Here is a 19517-nt window from a genome sequence, read left to right on the forward strand (position 1 = left end):
GACAGATTCTGATTCAGAAGGATGTTAGCTCTAAAGAAAAACACAGATGCTGGAGGTTCAAAGGAACCATCCTCAGTTATCTCCCTTCCTGCAGTAAGAGGCTCTTTTGAAGAGAATCAGCCTCAAGGAGTGAGTCTTTCTTAGGGATAATAAGATTTAGCATGGGAAGGGATTTTAGAGATTATCTCGAGCAATCTCTTCATTTTATTTTATTTTTTTAAAATAAATTCTATTGATGACTTTTGTTTTTATATCACTATCATATCCAGATATACTATCCAGGGATGTGTATACACACACACACACAAAGTGTTTTGGATTCAGTCAAAGGGCCACACTTGAAGACTTAGAGGGCCACATGTGGCCTCGAGGCTGCAGGTTTCCCACCCCTGTAACTGTCCCTTGCCCCTCCCTGCCCCAGCCAATGAGCCTTTCCTTGGTATAAAACAAAACAGCTAAGCAAAACCAATTGATACTGTCAGACAGTGACCGCATCTGAAAGTGTATGAAACATTCTGCACCTCCAGTAGTCCATCTCTGTGCCACAGGGAGAGAGGTTTTCCCATCTCTTTTCTGAGTCTGAGACTGGTCATTACAATTTCTCATTATTAGGCTTTGGTTTAATGCCTTTTTTGTTTACATTGTGTCATCATTGTTTGCATTGTTTTCTTGATTCTGGCTTTTTCACTGCATCAATTCATATAAATCTTTTTATATTTCTCCAATTCTTTATGCTCATAATTTCTTATAGTACATTAATATTCCATTACAGTAATGGGCACCCATTTTTAAAACCCTACTCTTTTTTGTTAACACAAAAATGCTATGGCTATTTTTGTTATACATGAGACAGCTTCCTAATTTTAAATACGAAGAAATAGAAGTTCAGAAAGACAACATTATTTGCCCGTAGTCATGCATCTAGTAAGCAATAGAATAGGGATTCAGATCTATGTTCTATCCAGTGCAATTTTGCTATGCATCGGCAGCCTTTCCAGAAGAGCTTCGTGGGCATAGTGGATAAAACATTGAACTCGGAGTCAGGAAAACCTGAGTTCAAATCCTGCCTCAGACACTTACTGTTTGTGCGACCCTGGGGAAGTCACTGAATCTCTCTGTCAGCTTCAGTTTCCTCATTTGTTGAATGAGGAGGTTAGACTCAGTGGCCTCTCAGGTTTCTTGTAGCTCTAATAATAATAGCTAGTATATAGCATTTTAAGGTGTGCAAAAAACACTTTAAAAATGTTAAGTCATTTGATTTGCATGATAACCCTGAGGGGTAGATACAATTATGATCTCCATTTTAGAGATGAGGAAACTGAGGCAGAAAGAGATTAAGTGACTTGTTCAAGATCATACAGCTAGCAAGTGTCTGAAGATGGATTTGACCTTAGGTTTTCCTGATGCTAGGTCCGGTGCACTGGCTACTCAGAAGGCTTCCTCCAAGCCTCTGAGCTGTGATAGAGCACCCTTGTCTCCCAAAGCCTGCCATTTGGGTCTGTTTTCAAGACACTTAAAAATTGTTTCAGTTGGGAGAGCTGGTTTTGGTCCTGTTTTTTTTTTTTTTAAATTCCTCTCAGACAATGGAGCCCTGGAATATCATGAGCGTATCAAGGACTCGTGAGAGCAGATCTCCCTCTGCTGGAAGAACTGGAGAAGAGGTAGGAGCAGACCAGCATAGTCTGGCAGAATCCCAGAACTGAGTTTAAGTTGGAGAGCTCCTTCATTATGGCTTTTTCTGTAAGGTTTCTTCCAACTTTAAATTCCATTGTTCTTCCTCTAGGCCTCAGTTTCCCTACCTATAAAATGCGGAGATTATTGGGCTAGATAGATGCCTTCTATGACTCTAGACATTTGCTCAGACCTGTGGAGAGACTGATGAGCTGAACGCTTGTAGATTTCAGTATTACATTATGGCGTACGGAAAGGAGTGCTGGATTTGGAATCAGAGGGCCTGGGTTCAATTCCTGACTGCCACCTGCTACTCATGTGCCCTTTAACAAATCATTGACCCTTTTTGGGTTTCAGTTTCCTATAAAAGGAGGCAGTTGCTCCAGATGATTGTTAAGATCCATTCCAACTCAATTGTTTAAAAAAAAATTTAGGCAATTGGGGTTAAGTGACTTGCCCAGGGTCACACAGCTAGTAAGTGTTAAGTGTTTGATCTGAGGCCAGATGTGAACTCAGGTCCTCCTGACTTCAGGGCCAGTGCTCTATCCACTGTGCCACTTAGCTGCCCCCCCAACTCAAATTTTTTGATAACCAATTTGAACTGTATCTATACACTTTGCATATGTATATGCAAAGATTCATTCATTCAACAAACATTTATTAATAAATTATGAGGTAGTGAGAGGTAGCATAGTGCAAATGTATCCACATTGGGAGTCCAAGTGTGGAATTGGAGTCAGCAAGACCTTAGGCACTAGCTGTATGACCATAGTTAAGTCACATAAGGTCTCAGAGCTTCAGGCAGCTCTATAGACTCGTGAGCCATCTCAATGGAAATAGTTCTCCCACCAACACAGACTTTTGACATATACTATGGGCCAAGTCAAGTTGAGAAGTATTTCTTTTTTTTGCTTTTTGGTGAGGCAATCAGGGTTAAGTGACTTGCCCAGGGTCACACAGCTAGTAAGTATCAAGTGTCTGAGGCTGGATTTGAACTCAGGTCCTCCTGACTCCAAGGCTAGAGCTCTATCCACTGCTCCACCTAACTGCCCCCAAGAAGTATTTCTTAAGTACTGGCTAGGTGCCAGGCACTATGCTAAATGAGGGAGATATAAAGAAAGGGGGGAAAAAAACAGTCCCTGCTCTCTAGAAGCTCACAGTTGAACAAGGGAGACAACATGCAAACAATTATATACAAACAAAATAGTGAAAGACTAAATTGTAGATAATAATAGAGAGAAGGCACTAACAATAAAGGAAATTAGGAAAGGTTTCCTGAAGAAGATGGATTTTAATTATCTGTTGATCCAGAACTGAATGTTTCTACAAAAAGTTTGAGCAGATGATTTCTCTCTCTCTGTAGGTCTATCTCTGTCTTTATGTCTGTCTCTGTCTCTGTCTGCCTGTATCTATGTGTTTCTCTCTCCCCTGGTGGCTTTCAAGTGAGGAGGAGGAACTGCTATGAGCGTCCAGGAGAGGGAAGGTCATTGGTCTCTAGGTCTTACCTAGCCGGCGTGTGTCCATGCATGACACCTGGGTTTCTCTTCTCTTCTGCTCATCCTTTCTTGCTCTTAAGTGAGCCTGTTCTAGAGGTAGAACAGATCAGTTTGCTGCCTGGTAAGCTTTGAAAAACCAGGAGAGTCATTGTTAAGTCTGGAGATAGCAGCAGAATTAACTTGGTGTCCATGGAAGCTGAATCTAGCTTGACTCAGGCCAGCAAGGAGCCTGTCCAGCTGAGCAAGGGAATGATTCATCTACTGGCTATACACCTCATAGAAGTGAGCTTGGTAGGGGCTCTATGAAAGGAGAAAAGGGGCCAGGAAGTATCCTACTTCCTCTCTTCATGTGGTGCTAGTAGAGAGGATTATTCCATAACAACCACTTTTATTATGAATCCACTCTTCCCAGGAACTGAGTGTATATCTCCCCAGTTTGTTATATTTTGGTCTTCACTATACTTTCTGGGTAAATATCTCTTTATAAAAGCTAATTGATGTTAATTGGTTAATTAACATGGAGGAAATGTTAACTGGTTACATGATATTGGAGAACACACTAGATGGGGGCTCCTGGTCATATGTAATACTACTGCATTAGAAGCTACAACCAATAAAACTCTGAGGGGAGAAGTAGTAGGTGCCTGCCCTCTGGGGACGCAACCTGCTAGTCCAAGTGGGAGCTGCAAAGTGAGTTCAGAAACTATAATATGCTAGGGTTGATTGAGTCTCAGTTTCTTCAACTATGATTGTGGGTTAGTCTCATTTTCTCCCAGAAGTGACTGTCTTTGACCCTGAACTTTCTCCTAGTAACTCCCTCCTCCTTTCTAGCCTAAGTCTGTGGTGAACTTTACCATTCCCTGCTGTTGTCTTCTAGGTCCCACTGATGGTCTATCCTATGTGTTGCCATCCCTTCCTACTGTTCTTGCTACACCTCGTGCATGATGCTTCATTTTCTGACTCTTTACATTTTCACTATCTGGTCTCTGTGCCTCCATGGTCCACCGTGCTGGAGGGCTCTCTTTCCTCGCTGCCAGCTTCTGGCTCCCCTGGTTTCCTTCGGGATAAACCTAAGTCCCATCTTCAAGAGGCCACTCTTGGTCCTATTCCTTGCCCCTTTCCATCTCCCAGTGCCTCTTCATTAAGATTATCTTCAATCTATTCTGTATATAGCTTTCATGTAGTTACTTGCATATTGTCTCCTGTATTAGAATTTAAGCTCTTTGATGTCAGGGAATGTGTTTTTGGCTTTCTTTATATGGCCAGCACTTTGCACAGTGTTTGCTACATAGTTAAGCACTTAATAAATGCTTCTTGACTTGACTTCCCCTTAATGGCTTTTCCAAGATCTAGTTTTCAAATCTTCAGTTCTTCAATTCTATTGCTGATATATTTTTTGCTTCTCTATTAGGGAGATCTCTAGCATCCTAGACAGGCTGGGTTGGGACAGTAGAGATCAATAGATTCTAGGTCCTAAGCATCCCAAGAAACTGTCCCAACATTCCTGGGCTTAAGTTTCATAGAAAGTGAATTTGAAGCCTTACCAACCATGGAGAATAGACTCCTAGCAACGATAGAAGTGAAAAGAAAGGAGGAAAATAGCCACCTCCCGCCTCCCCCACCCCCCACTATGGATCTCGGAAATCATTCTGACAGGAGTAAAAACTCTGGCCAAAACTGTGGAAAACTCCTAGCCCTCAGCCATGAGACTAGTCTCCCTACAGACCTTTAGCAGCCTTGAACTTTTAGAGCTGAGGTGACACCTAGTGGCCACAGTGTGGAATTAGCTGATGTTGGGTCAGAAATCCCCTGCTGTGCAGGTCTATGAGGCTTCTGTGGCATACTAATTCTGTCTACTCTGCGCACTTCGAGTGGGTTATTGTCCCCTTAGGCTTAGATGATCCTGCCAGTGGTAGGCTGGCCTACCCCACTACACCAGCAGTGGTCTGGTGGCCTGTCCAGTGACATCTGTCACATTTTTGAACAGGCTCTAGAAGGCAAATTAAGAGATCTTCCATCACAGGAATTTGGATAGTAAATGAAAATGGCCCCCTGAGAAGTCTCTCTCTCTTTATCTCTCACACTTTCTGTCTCTGTCTCTCTGTGTCTGTGTCTCTCTCTGTTTCTGTGTGTCTATCTCTCTGTCTGTCTCTGTCTCTGTCTCTCTGTCTCTCTCTCTCTGTCTCTCTCTGTCTCTCTCTCTCTCTCTCTCTCTCTCTCTCTCTCTCTCACACATACACACACACACACTCCTGCTACTAATTTTTTTCAACGTCCAATTTCATGGGCCCATTCCTTTACTTGTGATCACCATTACCATCCCATTTTAGCATGCACATCTGTGCTTTCGTCAATGTAGGCATTTCCTTTTTCTAATGCAGACCCAAACCATGTGTCATTGGTGGTTCATGTGAGTCTGAGGAAACTAAGCCAGATTTGAACTCAGGAAGATGAGTCTTCCTGACTCTGGGCTTAGCCTTCTATCCACTGTGCCACCTAGTTGCATGTTAGCTTTATGGAGGCCCAGAAGGTGACGTGACTCTCCTAAGATCACACAGCTGGTGAATGGCAGGGTTGGGACTAGATTCCTCACCTCCCAATTCCCATTCTGGTTCCCTTCCCACTGCTCTGCAGCGCCTCAAAGCCATGAGTCATGCCCTCTCTTCCCTTATACTACTCAGACAAATCAGCTCCTGTTTGTTAATCACCCTCTAAAGCCCCCTCATCCTTTTATGCTGTTGAGAATCCAACATACCACCCTCTCTCTGTAATGACCCTTTCCTCCTCCAGCTGATCTTTGACCTTCTGGCAGCAGAAGTTCACCCCCAACTTTGGGCCTAGTTCTTCCTTAAGCCACCTGCTCTTTGGCTGGCTATTTATCCCTGCGACCGTCCACGGCCGCTGAAGAGCAAACCACCAGCAGCCCAAACATAAGAGAAAACTCGATGGTTTAGTTCCTGTTTCCAAGAGCCTGCCTTTTCATTGGCTGTCCACAAAGTTATCTATAAAGCTTTAGTGTATGTTTCCTTAGTTTCTTGCTTCCTTTTCATTTCTCCTCTGTGGTATTGCTTCTCATTTCACTGGGGCTGCTTCACTTGGTTCATAGAATACGCTATTTTAAAAGGAAGAAAATAATAATGATTAGTGGGTGCCCCCAGAGTAATTGTTCAATCATATAATGCAGATAATAATTTTAAATAATCATGTTGCTCTTTGGTAAAGTTGATGATAACAGAGCAACTCTTTGAGGTAGCTACTGAAGATACTTGTCCTAAAAAAAAAATCAAACAAGTACATAGTTCTTGAAGATCTAAAGAAAATGTAGACATTAATACATGACCCAAGTCAGCTGTTAACTTAATAACTAACATTGCCTCACTCCAGAGAGATGTCCTTTGGGACACCAGTCCAGAAGGTGATATTTAAGCAGACTATAAGCTATTTGAGAGCAGGGACTGGTTCGTTTTTTATCTTTGTATCCTCAGCATTATGCATATTTGTTCTTGTTCAGTTGTTTAAGTTGTGTCTGACTTTTTGTGACCACATTTTGGTGCTTTCTTGGCAAAGATACTGGAGTGATTTGCCATTTCTTTCTCCAATTCATTTTCTAGAAATGAGGAAATCGAGGCAAACAGGGTTAAGTGACTTGCCCAATGCCACACAGCTAGTACTTGTCCGAGGCCAAATTTGAACTCAGACCTCCCTGACTCCAGGCCTGGCACTCTACTAATTGTTGGCACTCAGCAGCCACCATGCACATAGTAGGTGCTTAATAAATTCTTGTTTTTTGTTGACTTCTAGGCACTGGTCATATCACTAAGAGATTTTTTTCTCAATAATAGGTCTAGGCCAAGGCTTATACTATTACAATGAGGTTACAGCAGGTTTATATAAATTATAAACAACATAAAAGCTAGCATTTACATAGTCCTTTTTTTCCCTCTCAAGTGGGCTACAGTTATTAGCACTTTTAATCCCTGCGGGGACCCTTTAATTCTTCTATTCCTGCTACTATTTTCTGAGTATTGGGGCTCTCTCTATCTTTTCTTTTCTTTTCTTTTCTTTTCTTTTCTTTTCTTTTCTTTTCTTTTCTTTTCTTTTCTTTTCTTTTCTTTCTTCTTCTCTTCTCTTCTCTTCTCTTTTCGTTAGGCAATTGGAGTTAAGTGACTTGCCCAGGGTCACACAGCTAGTGAGTGTTATGTGTCTGAGGCCAAATTTGAACTCAGGTCCTCCTGACTTCAGGGCCGGTGCTGTAGTTACTGAGCCACTTAGCTGGCCCTTCAAGTAGATGTGTCTTAGGAGAGTTTCATGAGACCCAGAGAAATTAAATGATTTTGCCATGATCACACAGTTAGTTAAATGTCAAAGGAGAGATTTATGACTCCAAATCTAGCACTTGGGTCATTATCACTTACTGTACTGACTCTGTCTCTGCTATGTGAGGCACTAAGCTAGCCTCTGAGGATGCCAAGAGGAGCTTCTAATCCTTTCTTTCAAGGGGCTTACAATCTATATGAAGATCAGGGGCATGATTGGAATTTGTTGTCAGGTCAGGAGACATCTTCTGCTGTCCTTGTGCTTCCTCTTGGAGGTTAGAGGTAACACAGGGCAGTGGCAAGTTTTGGTACCAGCTTTGGTGTTAAAAGGCTAGGGTCCAATGATCAACTCTGTCACCTTGATAATGACAACAGCTCACATTTATACAGCACTTACTATATGCTAGGCACTGTGCTTTACAAATATTATCTCATTTGATCCTCATAATAGCTCTGGGAGGTTGTTACTATAATTATTCCCACTTTATAACCAAGGAAACTGAGGTAAACAGAGGTTAAGTGACTTGTTCAGGGTCACACAATAATAATTAACATTTATATAGCGTTCTTAGTATGTATCAAGTGCTTTACACTTATCTCATTTGATCCTCACAGAAATCTTGAGAGGTAGGTACTATGACTATCCCCATTTTATAAGGAAATTAAGGCAGAGGTTAAGTGACTCATCCAGGATCATACAGCTAGTGTATATGGACAGAATTGTACTCAGGTCTTCCTGACTCCAGGTCCTATGTTTTATCCCCTGTACCACCTAGCTGCTGATGCTTCTGCCTCTGTTACTTATAATCTATGTTACCTTAGGCAAGTCTCTTAATTTCTCTAAGGCTCACTTTTCTCAGTAGTAAAACAAAGACGTTGGATTAGGGGGCTTCTCAGGTCCTTTCCTGCTCTAAATCCATGATCTTAGGATCTCAGGGATAGCACTGTGGTGGGGCAGTTTCCCCATACTAGTGGGAAAAAGGGTTTTCAGATTTTGATTTGGTTAGAGAAGGAAATTCTAAGAAAGGGGAAAATATGAGGGATTTGGAGATATACATCGTGAAGGACAAAGGTGCATCCTCTTGGCAGGGTGTGCTGTTGAATGTTTACCAACTGACTCTCCAAAAAGACAACTTTTAAGTTTAATTATTATAGCATTCTCTGCCACTTTCTTAAGCCTAGACAATCAACAAAACAATAAACTGAGGCCTGATTTGTAGTATTTGCTGATTTTTGAGGTATAAATGTTCACACTGAAAATTTTATCCATCCACTTTGTTAAGAGCTGGCTCCAGCACACCCCTGCCTCTGGGAGCATGCTTCTGGTTCCCTGGCACCCTTGGGCACATGCAGCATGTGGTACTAAGTCAACTGTTGTGGTTAGTACATTCCCTGGTCTTGTGTAACAGGGTGACCAGATTTTTATTTTGGCAAAAGGAAAAACACTAAAAATAATTCACATATGTTTAATGTTTTAAAGTTTATCAAGTATTTTCCTTACAATTAACTTGTGAGTTATTAAGTGTGTGTATTGTTATTCCCATTTTATAAATGCTTGAGGCAATCTCAAATACTTGGTGGATAGAGATCTGTCTTCAGGATCAGGAAGACTTGGATTTAATCCTACCTTTGTTTTTTAATGACTGTGTGACCCCGGACAAATTCTGATAATTTACATTTCGATTTCAATTTCTGTAAATTTCAATTTACAGACAATTCTGTAAATTGAAGGACAGTTTCCAGTCTGCACTGGTAGAGAGAATTCCTCATTAGGAGCTCCCTCTCTCTCTCCTTCTTCTTCTTCTTCTTTAGTAGTAAAGAACAAGAATAATGTGTTTTTGTATCCATTTCTTTGTTCTTTTAAAATTAAGCTTTCCTTTTTTTAAATTAATAAGCCTTTAATTTTTTTTGTTCCCTCCTACCTTCCTTTTAACCCCTGACAAAATAATAGGTCTGGTTCTCACCCCCTTAAAAAAACCCCAAATGAAGAACCTGAGGGTCAGCTTTCCTGAGGTGAAATGGAAGTAAAATGACTTATCCATGGGTCACCCCATTGTCAATGGACCCTGAAACAATGCCAGTTCTCTGCTACTCATGGCACAGACAGGGACCTTGGAAAAGGCAGCTGGCCGCTGCAGAGTGCGTGGGGCTAATACTCCCAGGTAACAGGGAGAATAGAGTCCTCAACTCTCTTAGTTCTAATGCAAGAGGACAATTTCTTCTGAGTGGAAATGGAGAGCCCCATACAATGGGCTGTTAGTTAGAAATGGATGAAGAATGATTCTGGGCAAATGGCATCTGACTACCATAATAGTTCACAGTACAGGATTGAGGCTTACCTGTAGTCAACTATCCCTGTTCCATATGGGTCTAGTGTCTTGATTAATTCCCTGATTTGTATTCTTTTCAAAGGAACCTTTGTTTGCTGCAGAAGTGGAAGGAAGAAAAAAGCCGTGTTAGCTGAGTCCTCCAAAGCCACCCTGTGTACTATCTCAGAGTCACTTCTCACTGCTCAGGTAGGTAGACCTTCTTTGTTGAAATGGGAATGGAAGGCTTGGAGGATACTGAAATTGGCAACCAACCCAAAGCAATTATCATAGAATTGAGGGTCAAGAAGAACTTTCATTTCTTGTGTTTGATGGCCAGGTCCATGATGGAGCAGTAAAAGGGAAGGATCCAGAGGGATTAGGCGGATGAGTCCACACTAGGCAAAATTCTGGGGAAGGTCAAGTTGTTTTCCATGCCCCCCCATCTCTCTTTCAAAGTCCTTCAATCCCTTTTATTTTCCTTCTTTCCTTCCAAAAAGGGAGTCTCTCATTAGAGAAGTCTACCCCAGCTATCCTTCTCCTGACTTCTTCTGTTCAGCCTCTTCCCACGTCACCAATAAGACTTATCTTTCCTTTGGGCTATGTTCTCACTATGGTGTTAATGGTTGATAAAATTTTGTGCTTTGCCCAGATGTCATTAACATTTTAGTAGGATCTTCTCTACTTTGACCCAAAGAAGTGGTTAATAGGGAAATATCAGACATTAAGGCAAGGCTATGGGAGTGTGTGTGTGAGTGCGTGCGTGCGTGTGTGTACGTGTTATGTGTATATATACATATAGTATATATACATATACTATATGTAGTTCTACATATACTAGTACTATAGTACATATAGTACATTTTTGTTGTTCAGTGGCTTCAGTTGTGTTTGACTCTTCATGACTCCATTTGGGGTTTTCTTGGCAAAGATACTGGAGTGGTCTGCCATTTTCTTCTCCAGTTCATTTTACAGATGAGGAAACTGAGGCAAACAAGGTTAAAGGACTTGCCCAGGGTCACACATCTAGTAACAGTCTGAGGCCAAATTTGAACTCAGGAAGATGGGTCTTCCTTACTCCAGGCCTGGCACTCTATCAATCGCACCACCTAGTTGCCCTAATTTATAAACAGACATACATAGATAAATACATACATATGTGCATATGTATATATGTGTACATATGAGTACATATGTATTTATATGTATATATCACTATGCATATATATCTATAGCATATATGTGTATATGTGTGTGTGTATATCTAGATCTCTATATATCTGATAGGGCTTTATCCTTTAAAGAGCTATTTACTAGTTTACTATGAGATTTGTGTAAATGGATAAAGTGTTTGTTTTTGACTTATACACATGCACACAAATGTATGTATGAATAAGTTTGAATATACATGGGAGAAATATATGTGTATGTGTATTTGTATATATGTATATTCATGTATATATGTGTGTATGTATATACACACATACATTGTTCTATCACACTGAGACATTTGGGGCACACATACTTGCGTGTGTATTCACACACAAACATATATAGCATTCCAAATGTCTCAGTGAAGTATATGCACACACTGATACATACACACATACACACACATATATTGATGTTTGGGATACTACATACACATATATATTCTATATATGTGTATATATGTGTGTGTGTGTATATATATATGTATATATATACACACACACACACACACATACTATGTATACACACTATTACATACAGACACACCGAGACATATCTGTGTATATACACACATATGTGTGTATATTGAGATATTTGGGATGATATGTATATATACATACATACATACATACATACATACACATACATATATGTGTGTATATACTCTACACTATTATGTCTATATCTGTGTGGATATAGGGCCATCTGGTCCTACACACACACACACACACACACACACACACACACACACACACACACTCTCCAATAGCCCTTCCTTAATGTCTGAAATTTTCCCATTAATCACTTTTTTGGGTCAAGGCAGAGAAGATCCTATTAAAATGTAACTGATATCTGGGCAGGTAAAGCACAAATTTTTATCAATCATTAACAACATGGTGAGATATGGATGTGTGTGCACATGTGTGTATCTATGTGTGTATAGTCCCAAATAGCTCAGTGTAGTTTAAACCCTACATACACACACAAGTGCACCTACACATGTATACACTGATCGAGAAACGAACTCTTACAAACTCTTAGTTGCCTGGGTCAGAAAACTCAAAGGGTGGGAGACTTCCTCTAGGATGTTTGTTGGTAATACAACCTTTGGGATTTCCAGTGACATGACTTCACATTTCCCAGATTAGAATCCCATGAAGACACACAGAGGCATGCACAACACACACACACACACACACGTTGTGTAGAACCGCACCATTGTTAAGGCTTTCCGAAACTCTGCCACAGGCATCTTCGTTGTTCCAAGATGATCTATGCTCTTCAAGAATTCAAAAACTGTAGTATTCTTCCTTTTCACATAAGCCTGAGAAAAGCAAGAGAAACCAATAATGAAAACATCATACCAGGAAGCCCCATCTTAAGCTACCACTTTATCTTAGACGTATATCAACAGGCTGTAGTGATGCTGACATTTGGATTACTGAATGATGCTCCCAGGCAGTGGTTTTGTAAAAGCTTGACCTGAGATGGTAAGTTTCTGTGCTTCTCAATAAAATGAGCAACAGTTATGTAGTAGAGAAAGCACTGAAGAGTTTAGGGATCCAGGTTCTAGTCTCAGCTCTAATATGAATTAATTAGCTGTGTGACTTTGGCAGAGTCATTTCACTTCAGTTTTGTCATTTGTAAAATGCAGGGGTTGGGTCTAGATTACACCTGACGTATCTTCTAGCTCTGAAAGTTCTGTGCTTCTGTGATTCCATTGAGGGTTTATACATATCTAGCACTGTCCTAGGGACTATAAAAAGATAGAAAAGAAATATAATAATAGTCCACATTTATACAGGGCTTTGAGGTTTGCAAAGTGAATTACCTGCACTATCTTATTGAGCCTCACAATAACTCTGTGGGATGGGTGATATTATTAACTCTATTTTTCAGAAAAGGAAACTGAAACCTAGAGAGGTTTCATGATTTGCCTAGCATCATACAGCTAGTAGGGGTCACAGGTGTGTTATGAATATAGTTCAGATGAATGCTACAGATCACTTCTAGGCTAGGGATAAGTATCTGCACATTAAACAATTAAAGAATAACAATACATATTATATACATAATACATACATTCATATGTTTTTATCCATATGTAGGTGGAGAGATGTGTGTATGTGTACATACATATCTGAGAGAGAGAGAAAAGGAGAGAGACAGAGAGAGAGTTGGAGAGAGAAAGAGGACAGAGGCAGTAAGGCAGAGGACAGAGGGAGAATAAGAGAGAGCGATGGAGAGAGACAGACAGACACAGATAGAGAGATTATTACTGGCAGGTACACTTAATAAAGAAATGAATATGGAGCAGAAGCAGAGGCCTATGGCCCTGACAATTTTACCTGATTGCTGTGTTCTTGGCTCTAGGCTTATTTGCATGTCAATCAGGGAACATTATGGGAATTGAGCCTCCTCACAGCTCCCACACTAATCCTGTGGGGTATTGTTGGGTATGGGTTTTGAAATGGGTTTTGGGGAACCCCAAACTAACAATCAGGGATTTAACAGTAGTTAAAAGGATTATTAAAAAAACAACAACAATAACCCAAATCAAATAGTTGACTAGTTGTAGGCACCAGGAGAAAAATGTTCAAAAGAACAGACTTAATTTTAGTCTGGGGGCTTCTGTTGTTGGCCTTCCTGGGTCTGGCAGCTCATAGCCCTTAGCAACGTACTAAAATAATTGACAAAAGTCATCTCTATTTCTTTCTTTCTATAGTAAAGCATTAAATGCAAGGTACAGACCAGCTCCACAGAAATTAGGTGAGGGAGAAATCAAAGAAAGCTTTGTGGATTAGATGGGACTTGCGCTGGCCATTGAAGGATAGGTCAAATTTTTTTATGGGTAAAGAAGAGATAGGGAGGCTTCTCCAAACAGGGGAACATTTATTCTGAGCTTTAGGTTTCTTGGAACACAAGTGGGTATATCATGCCAGATCTGAATTCCAATCTATGAATAGATCCAAGGGAACGAAGAGACACTGACACAGATTTTTTTTTTTACAAAGTGAAAGAGCGGGCCTGCAAGCACATGCTGATTCCAACCCATGAGTACTATCTGTTGCTGATTAAAATACTTATTAAATACCCAGGATCTTAAATTTAGACTTGGAAGAGAAGGAACTTTAGAGATTGTCTATTTTTATTCTCTCTACAATTCACAAATGAGGAAACTGAAGCCCAGGGAGGTTATATGAGTTAAGTGCAAGGTCTGCTCTGCTAATAAGTTACTGAGTCAAGATTCAAATCCAACATTTAACCCACTAAAGCAGATGGCCCTGCATGGGGTATTTCAAAGACCAAACGGTCACATTCCATCTTGGTCAGTGCTGATCACCCACACTCATAGATGGGATACTCCATTTATATTTGGCTTTGAAATGCATTCTATTGGTCTTCTTTGAAAACAATTTTAGCTTCCTAAGTATATTTTCTGGATTTTTTTTTTTGTTAGGTTGTTTTTCAGGTGTGTCCGACTCTTCATGACTCCATTTGGGGTTTTCTTGGCAGAGATACTGGAGTGGTTTGCCATTTCCTTCTCTAGCTCATTTTATAGATGAGGAATTGAGGCAAACAGGGCTAAGTGACTTGCCCAGGGTCACATAGCTAGTGTCTGAGATCAAATCTGAATTCAGGAAGATGACTCTTCCTGACCCCAGGCCCATCACTTAACCCACTGTGCCACCTAGCTGTCCCATATTTTGTTTAGGGCTGATACTTAAACCAGTTTTCATTCCTTTTACATGCATCATATAATAGCAGGGGGTAATGGGCCATTACCATGGCTGAGCAGAAGTGAGCCATTGATGGTAAATTTGAACATTTTGCCTGTGTTGAACCACAAAGTGTGTGATACACACAGACAATTGCATGCATGCAGACGATAACATTAACCTTTGTATTCGATATTTGTCTTATAAATAAAGGCAGTGTAGCTTAGTGGATGATGGCAGACTTGAAATGAAGAAGATCTGGGTCCAAATCCCTCTGACATTAGCTGTGTGACTATTCATAAGTCATCTATCCTCTTGGGCTTCAGTTTCCTCCTCAATAAAATATATCTTCAGTGAAGTACCTTCCTTCTGGGATTGTTGCAAGGTTCCAGCTACATAATGTAGGTAAAGTGCTTTTCAAACGTTAGAGTTTGAGTCTTTAAGTCCCAACTACAATTCCACCTTCTACAGGAAACCTTTCCCAACCCCTTTTAATTCTAGTGCCTTCTCTCTGTAAATTGTTTCCTGTTTATCCAGTATATAGTTGGTATATATTTGCTTGCATGTTTTCTTCCTCATTAGATTATGAGCTCCTCAGGAGCATAATAAATAAATACATATCAATTACTAATTACAATTGTTACATTAATATACTATGATATATTCATATGTAAATGAATGAATGAATAAGGCATTTATTAAGCACTTATTAAGAGCAAAGTGCTGTGCTAGGTATTGGGGATACAAACAGAGAAGCAAGACATGCCCTGCTCTCAGGGAGCTCACATTCTAAGGAGAGATAAAGCATATATGGAAGGTTTCCGCTGCAAGTCAGATGGAAATGTCCCATGGTCCGTAGAGTCCTGTGGCAAAGCAGACATTAATGCTTTTTTCTTATACCGTTTTCACTGATGACATCATCTCAATTTCTAGTTTTGAATTACTTGGTAGTGCCAAGAACTGGCCCCAAATGACAGAAAGAAAGGGATGATAGTGGCGAATTATCCCTGTGTGATTTCTAACCTGTGTGCTGCAGATTGCTGGCCCCTAGTAGATGGTAAATTTCTAGCATTAGAGTGAATAAAGAAGTACAGAAAGAAAGGAGTGGAGTGATGAAAACATAGCTAACAAGGGAATATGTCTAGGATGAGAGCAGGAAAGAAAAAAAAAGCAAAAAGAAAAAGGGGGCTTATCTCTCAGTTGGCACATTAATCTTTCCCTGGTACAATGATAACTAGTATTTCTAAGGATTATGTGAGACATTGTAAGATTCTAAATTGCCATTCACCACAGAGCAAGATGACATTACGAGCAGAGTTTCTGTGCCAAAAGTGCATTTTATTCCAATTTGAAAATTGGTAATCCACGTCTGGCAACTATTTCTTCACAATGATATTTGATTGACTTGAGTATCTCATCCTCTAATCAAGCCAAATTAACAAGTCACTTTTCACATGCAGAGGGCCAAGATGTCCTTTCCTTTAAGACAGAAGGATCTTCTCCAAAATACTTGCAAATGTCTTTTGCTTTAATAACCATGAAAATCTAGTTTCATAGGTCTGAAAAGCCTGAAGGATGGTAAGAAGCTTTAGTCTGAAGCATCATGGAAACTGTCACATGGTTTTTAGGTCATTTTAGGTTTTTAGCACATAGGCTTGGTTTGGGGCATGGCTGCTATAAATTCAATTTAACTTAACAGATATTTGTTTAGCTATGGGCAAAGTGATGAAGTGTATAAAGGGTGGGCCTCAGAGCTAGGCAAAGCTGTATTCTGATGTGTATTGACTGTGTGACCCATGGCAAATCATTTAGCTCTACACCACTCACTCAGACCATAAGTTGCAGACTGCTGATCTACCCTGGTGGAGGGATTTGCTTCACCTGGGAGTTCCCCGTACCAGTGAAATCACAATCCCTATCTCTGGGGGCAAAACACTGGGCTACATGTTGGGGAAACAAAGGTAAAAAAAAAAATGAACAAACAAAACCCTAGAGTCCCTGTCCCAGAAGAGTTTACATTCTAAGTAAACGCAAAATATATACAAGGTGATACAAGGTAATTTCAAGAGGCAGTAAGCATGAACATTGAGGGATGAGGCCAAGCTTCTTGTATGGGAAATGTAAACTGTGCTTCGAAGGAATGTAGGAATTTTAAGAGCTGGAAGTGAAGAGAGGCCCAGGGGACAGATCATACAAAGACAAGACATTAAATGTCACATACCTGGAACATCTGGTAAGCCTTTTTGATTGGAATAGAGAATGCATGAAAGGGAATACTATGAAATAAAATTAGATAAGTAGGTGGGAGACAGATTATGAGAGGCTAAAGATTTTCTATTTTATCCTAGAGAAAATAAGGAGCCACAAAAGATTTTAGAATATGGAGGGAACAAGCGTTTATTAAATGACTACTACATGCTAGGCATTATGCAAAGTACTTTACAAATATTATTTTATGTCATCCTCACAATAATCAATCAATCTACATTTAATTAGGACCTACTATGTGCCAGGCACTGTGCTAAGCATTGGGGATATGAAAAAAAAGGCAAAAGACAGTCCCTGCCCTCATGGAGCTTATGCTCTAATGAGAGAGACATGCAAACAAATGTACATAAGACAAGCTTTATGCAGGGTAAATAGGAAGCAATTAACAGAGGGAAGGCATAGAATTAAGAGGGGTTAGGGAAAGGTTCCTGTAAAAGGTGAGATTTTAGTGGGACTTAAAGGAAGCCAGGGAAGTCAGTAGTTGGAACAGAGGAGGGAGAGTGTTCTAGGCATGGAGGACAGCCAGAGAAAATGTCAAGAGATGAGAGATGGTGTGTCTTATTTGTGGAATAACCAGGAGGCCAGTGTCACTGAACTAAAGAGCACTTGTTGGAGACCGAGGTGTAAGAAGCCTGGAAAGGTAGGAGGTCATTAGGTTATCAAGGGCTATGAATGCTTAACGAAGCATTTGGTATTTGATCCTGGAGGGAGTTTTACCATCTGTCCCTGGTCTTAAATGCAACTACAACTTTCTATGCAGCTGAAGAAGTATCAAAATCTACAAGTCCAAGTCTCTGCATTTATTTGTGGACTTGCCCAATATGGCCTTAATAGAAACAATCTTGCCGTATGACTGATAGAGCTTGACTAAGTCATGGTCCATGGTACTTGGTAGCATCCCGGAGATACGGAAATTGGTTCTGCTCAGTCGGTCACCTCTTCTGCCCTCACAGTTCCCACGGATGTTGCTGCTTGTATTAGGTGGTGCCATCTGTTGACCCTCCAACCACACATAAAGCTGCTTCCAATTGCCACTTATTGCTTTAATTCAAGGTCTCATGGAGCTGTTTCCCTATTCTTACAACTTCGGCAGAGACCCACTGACAAAGCATTATTATCTTCATGAGAGTGTGGGAACAAGCACAATCTTTTTCTAGTCTGTGTAATTTTCTTGATATAGCACCTATCAATCAGCGTTTGAGGAATATTTCATGATGATGAAGATCAAGCAAGTACGCATTTATTAGTCATGGACTGTGCTAGGCCCTGTGCCAGACACTAGGCCCTTGAGGAGCTTCCAATCTAGCCAATGGAGACAACTTATATGTATAGGTGTACATATATATATATATATATATATATATATATGATAAGGATGGCAAGTAATTGGAGGGGCAGGGGAGGTCTCTGTGACCTTGGAATATTTGCTTTACCTCTGTTGACACTGTTGACATTGTTCTTTCCTCATCTGTAAGATGAGAGGGTTAGACTAGATGAGTTCAAATGCCTCTTCTGGCCCTAAGTTCTTATGATACTATGAGCCATTCATCCCGTCCTTTCTATTCCTATTGCCAACATTCTTGTCATCATCTCACACTACAGTAATTCAATACTTCTCAAACTAATCTTGCCTTCACTTTTTCCTCTTTCACCCATCCTGTATATCAGTGGTGTCAAACTGAAATAGAAACAGATACCTTTGGGCCACACGTTGACTTAGAAAATCACAAATTAATCCTATGTTTTATTGTATTTTTAAAATTTTGTTAAACATTTCCTAACTACATTTTAATCTGATTCTGGACACACTCAGAAGTTTTGCAAGGCCAGGGGGCTGTGAATTTGACATCACTGCCAGATTACAATTTTCTTTCATTTTGTCACTTTCCTGATAAAAATAAAAACAAAATTTTAGGGACTCTAGACAGTCCAAAGTTAGCATGGCTTCCAGAGCTATTCTTCAATACCCTGACCCTGAAGCTGATGGGGGCAGTCACAGATAGTTGCGGTCGTGGAGATGCAGCCTACACTTTCTGAGATAAGCCTCCTAAGCAGAGACTCATCTGTGCTGGGAAGCTGATCAAGCATGGCCACAAGTAGACATCCCAGAGAGGAGAAAAATAAACATGACTCTGTTGACTTTTCTCCTACAGATCAGCCTACCTGGAGAGACAGAAACACATCTTCATCAGGGAAGTCTCTAGCAGATCATTAAAGCCACACACTTTCTTAAGCCATGGAGGCTTCTCTGGGTTGGAATAATTGTCTCAGAACAATTGAATCTGCAAAAAGCTTCACAATAGTTATCACTAAAAAAAATCCCCCAGTTATTTCTCTTCTTTAAATTTCCCAATACCTGCCCTATCTCCAATACCTACATTTGCTGTAGCCAAGGTACTTATTTACACAATCATTGCTACCTCTGGCCATGGTGCTGACTTTTGCTTTCAAGAGTTCCAAAATCTGGTTGCAAATTGCCTTTCCACTCTTATTTCCTGTAATTGCCCTACACAATTGGCTCTGTTCTAG

At 40.3% G+C, this 19517-nt stretch overlaps 2 protein-coding genes across 2 annotated transcripts in view; one reads left to right on the plus strand and one right to left on the minus strand.

Moving 5' to 3' along the window:
- Positions 1–19517, plus strand: part of ANGEL1 (angel homolog 1) — a 98474-nt gene that overhangs the window by 15828 nt on the left and 63129 nt on the right. The window contains exon 2 of the mRNA XM_020986213.2: positions 9896–9999. The gene's annotated coding sequence lies outside the window, so the exon portion shown is untranslated. The remainder of the gene's footprint in view (positions 1–9895; positions 10000–19517) is intronic.
- The window catches only part of LRRC74A (leucine rich repeat containing 74A), a 52433-nt gene continuing 39034 nt past the window's right edge, over positions 6119–19517 (minus strand). The window contains exons 12-14 of the mRNA XM_020986218.2: positions 12218–12325; positions 9823–9908; positions 6119–6279 (exon numbers count right to left, since the gene is read on the minus strand). Coding sequence (XP_020841877.1) covers positions 6240–6279; positions 9823–9908; positions 12218–12325 — 234 coding nt within the window. The 3' untranslated portion in view covers positions 6119–6239. The remainder of the gene's footprint in view (positions 6280–9822; positions 9909–12217; positions 12326–19517) is intronic.

This window comes from Phascolarctos cinereus, unplaced genomic scaffold, assembly GCF_003287225.1.
Source record: "Phascolarctos cinereus isolate Bilbo 61053 unplaced genomic scaffold, phaCin_HiC Scaffold_3;HRSCAF=262, whole genome shotgun sequence".
In the NCBI taxonomy this organism is placed as follows: domain Eukaryota; kingdom Metazoa; phylum Chordata; class Mammalia; order Diprotodontia; family Phascolarctidae; genus Phascolarctos; species Phascolarctos cinereus.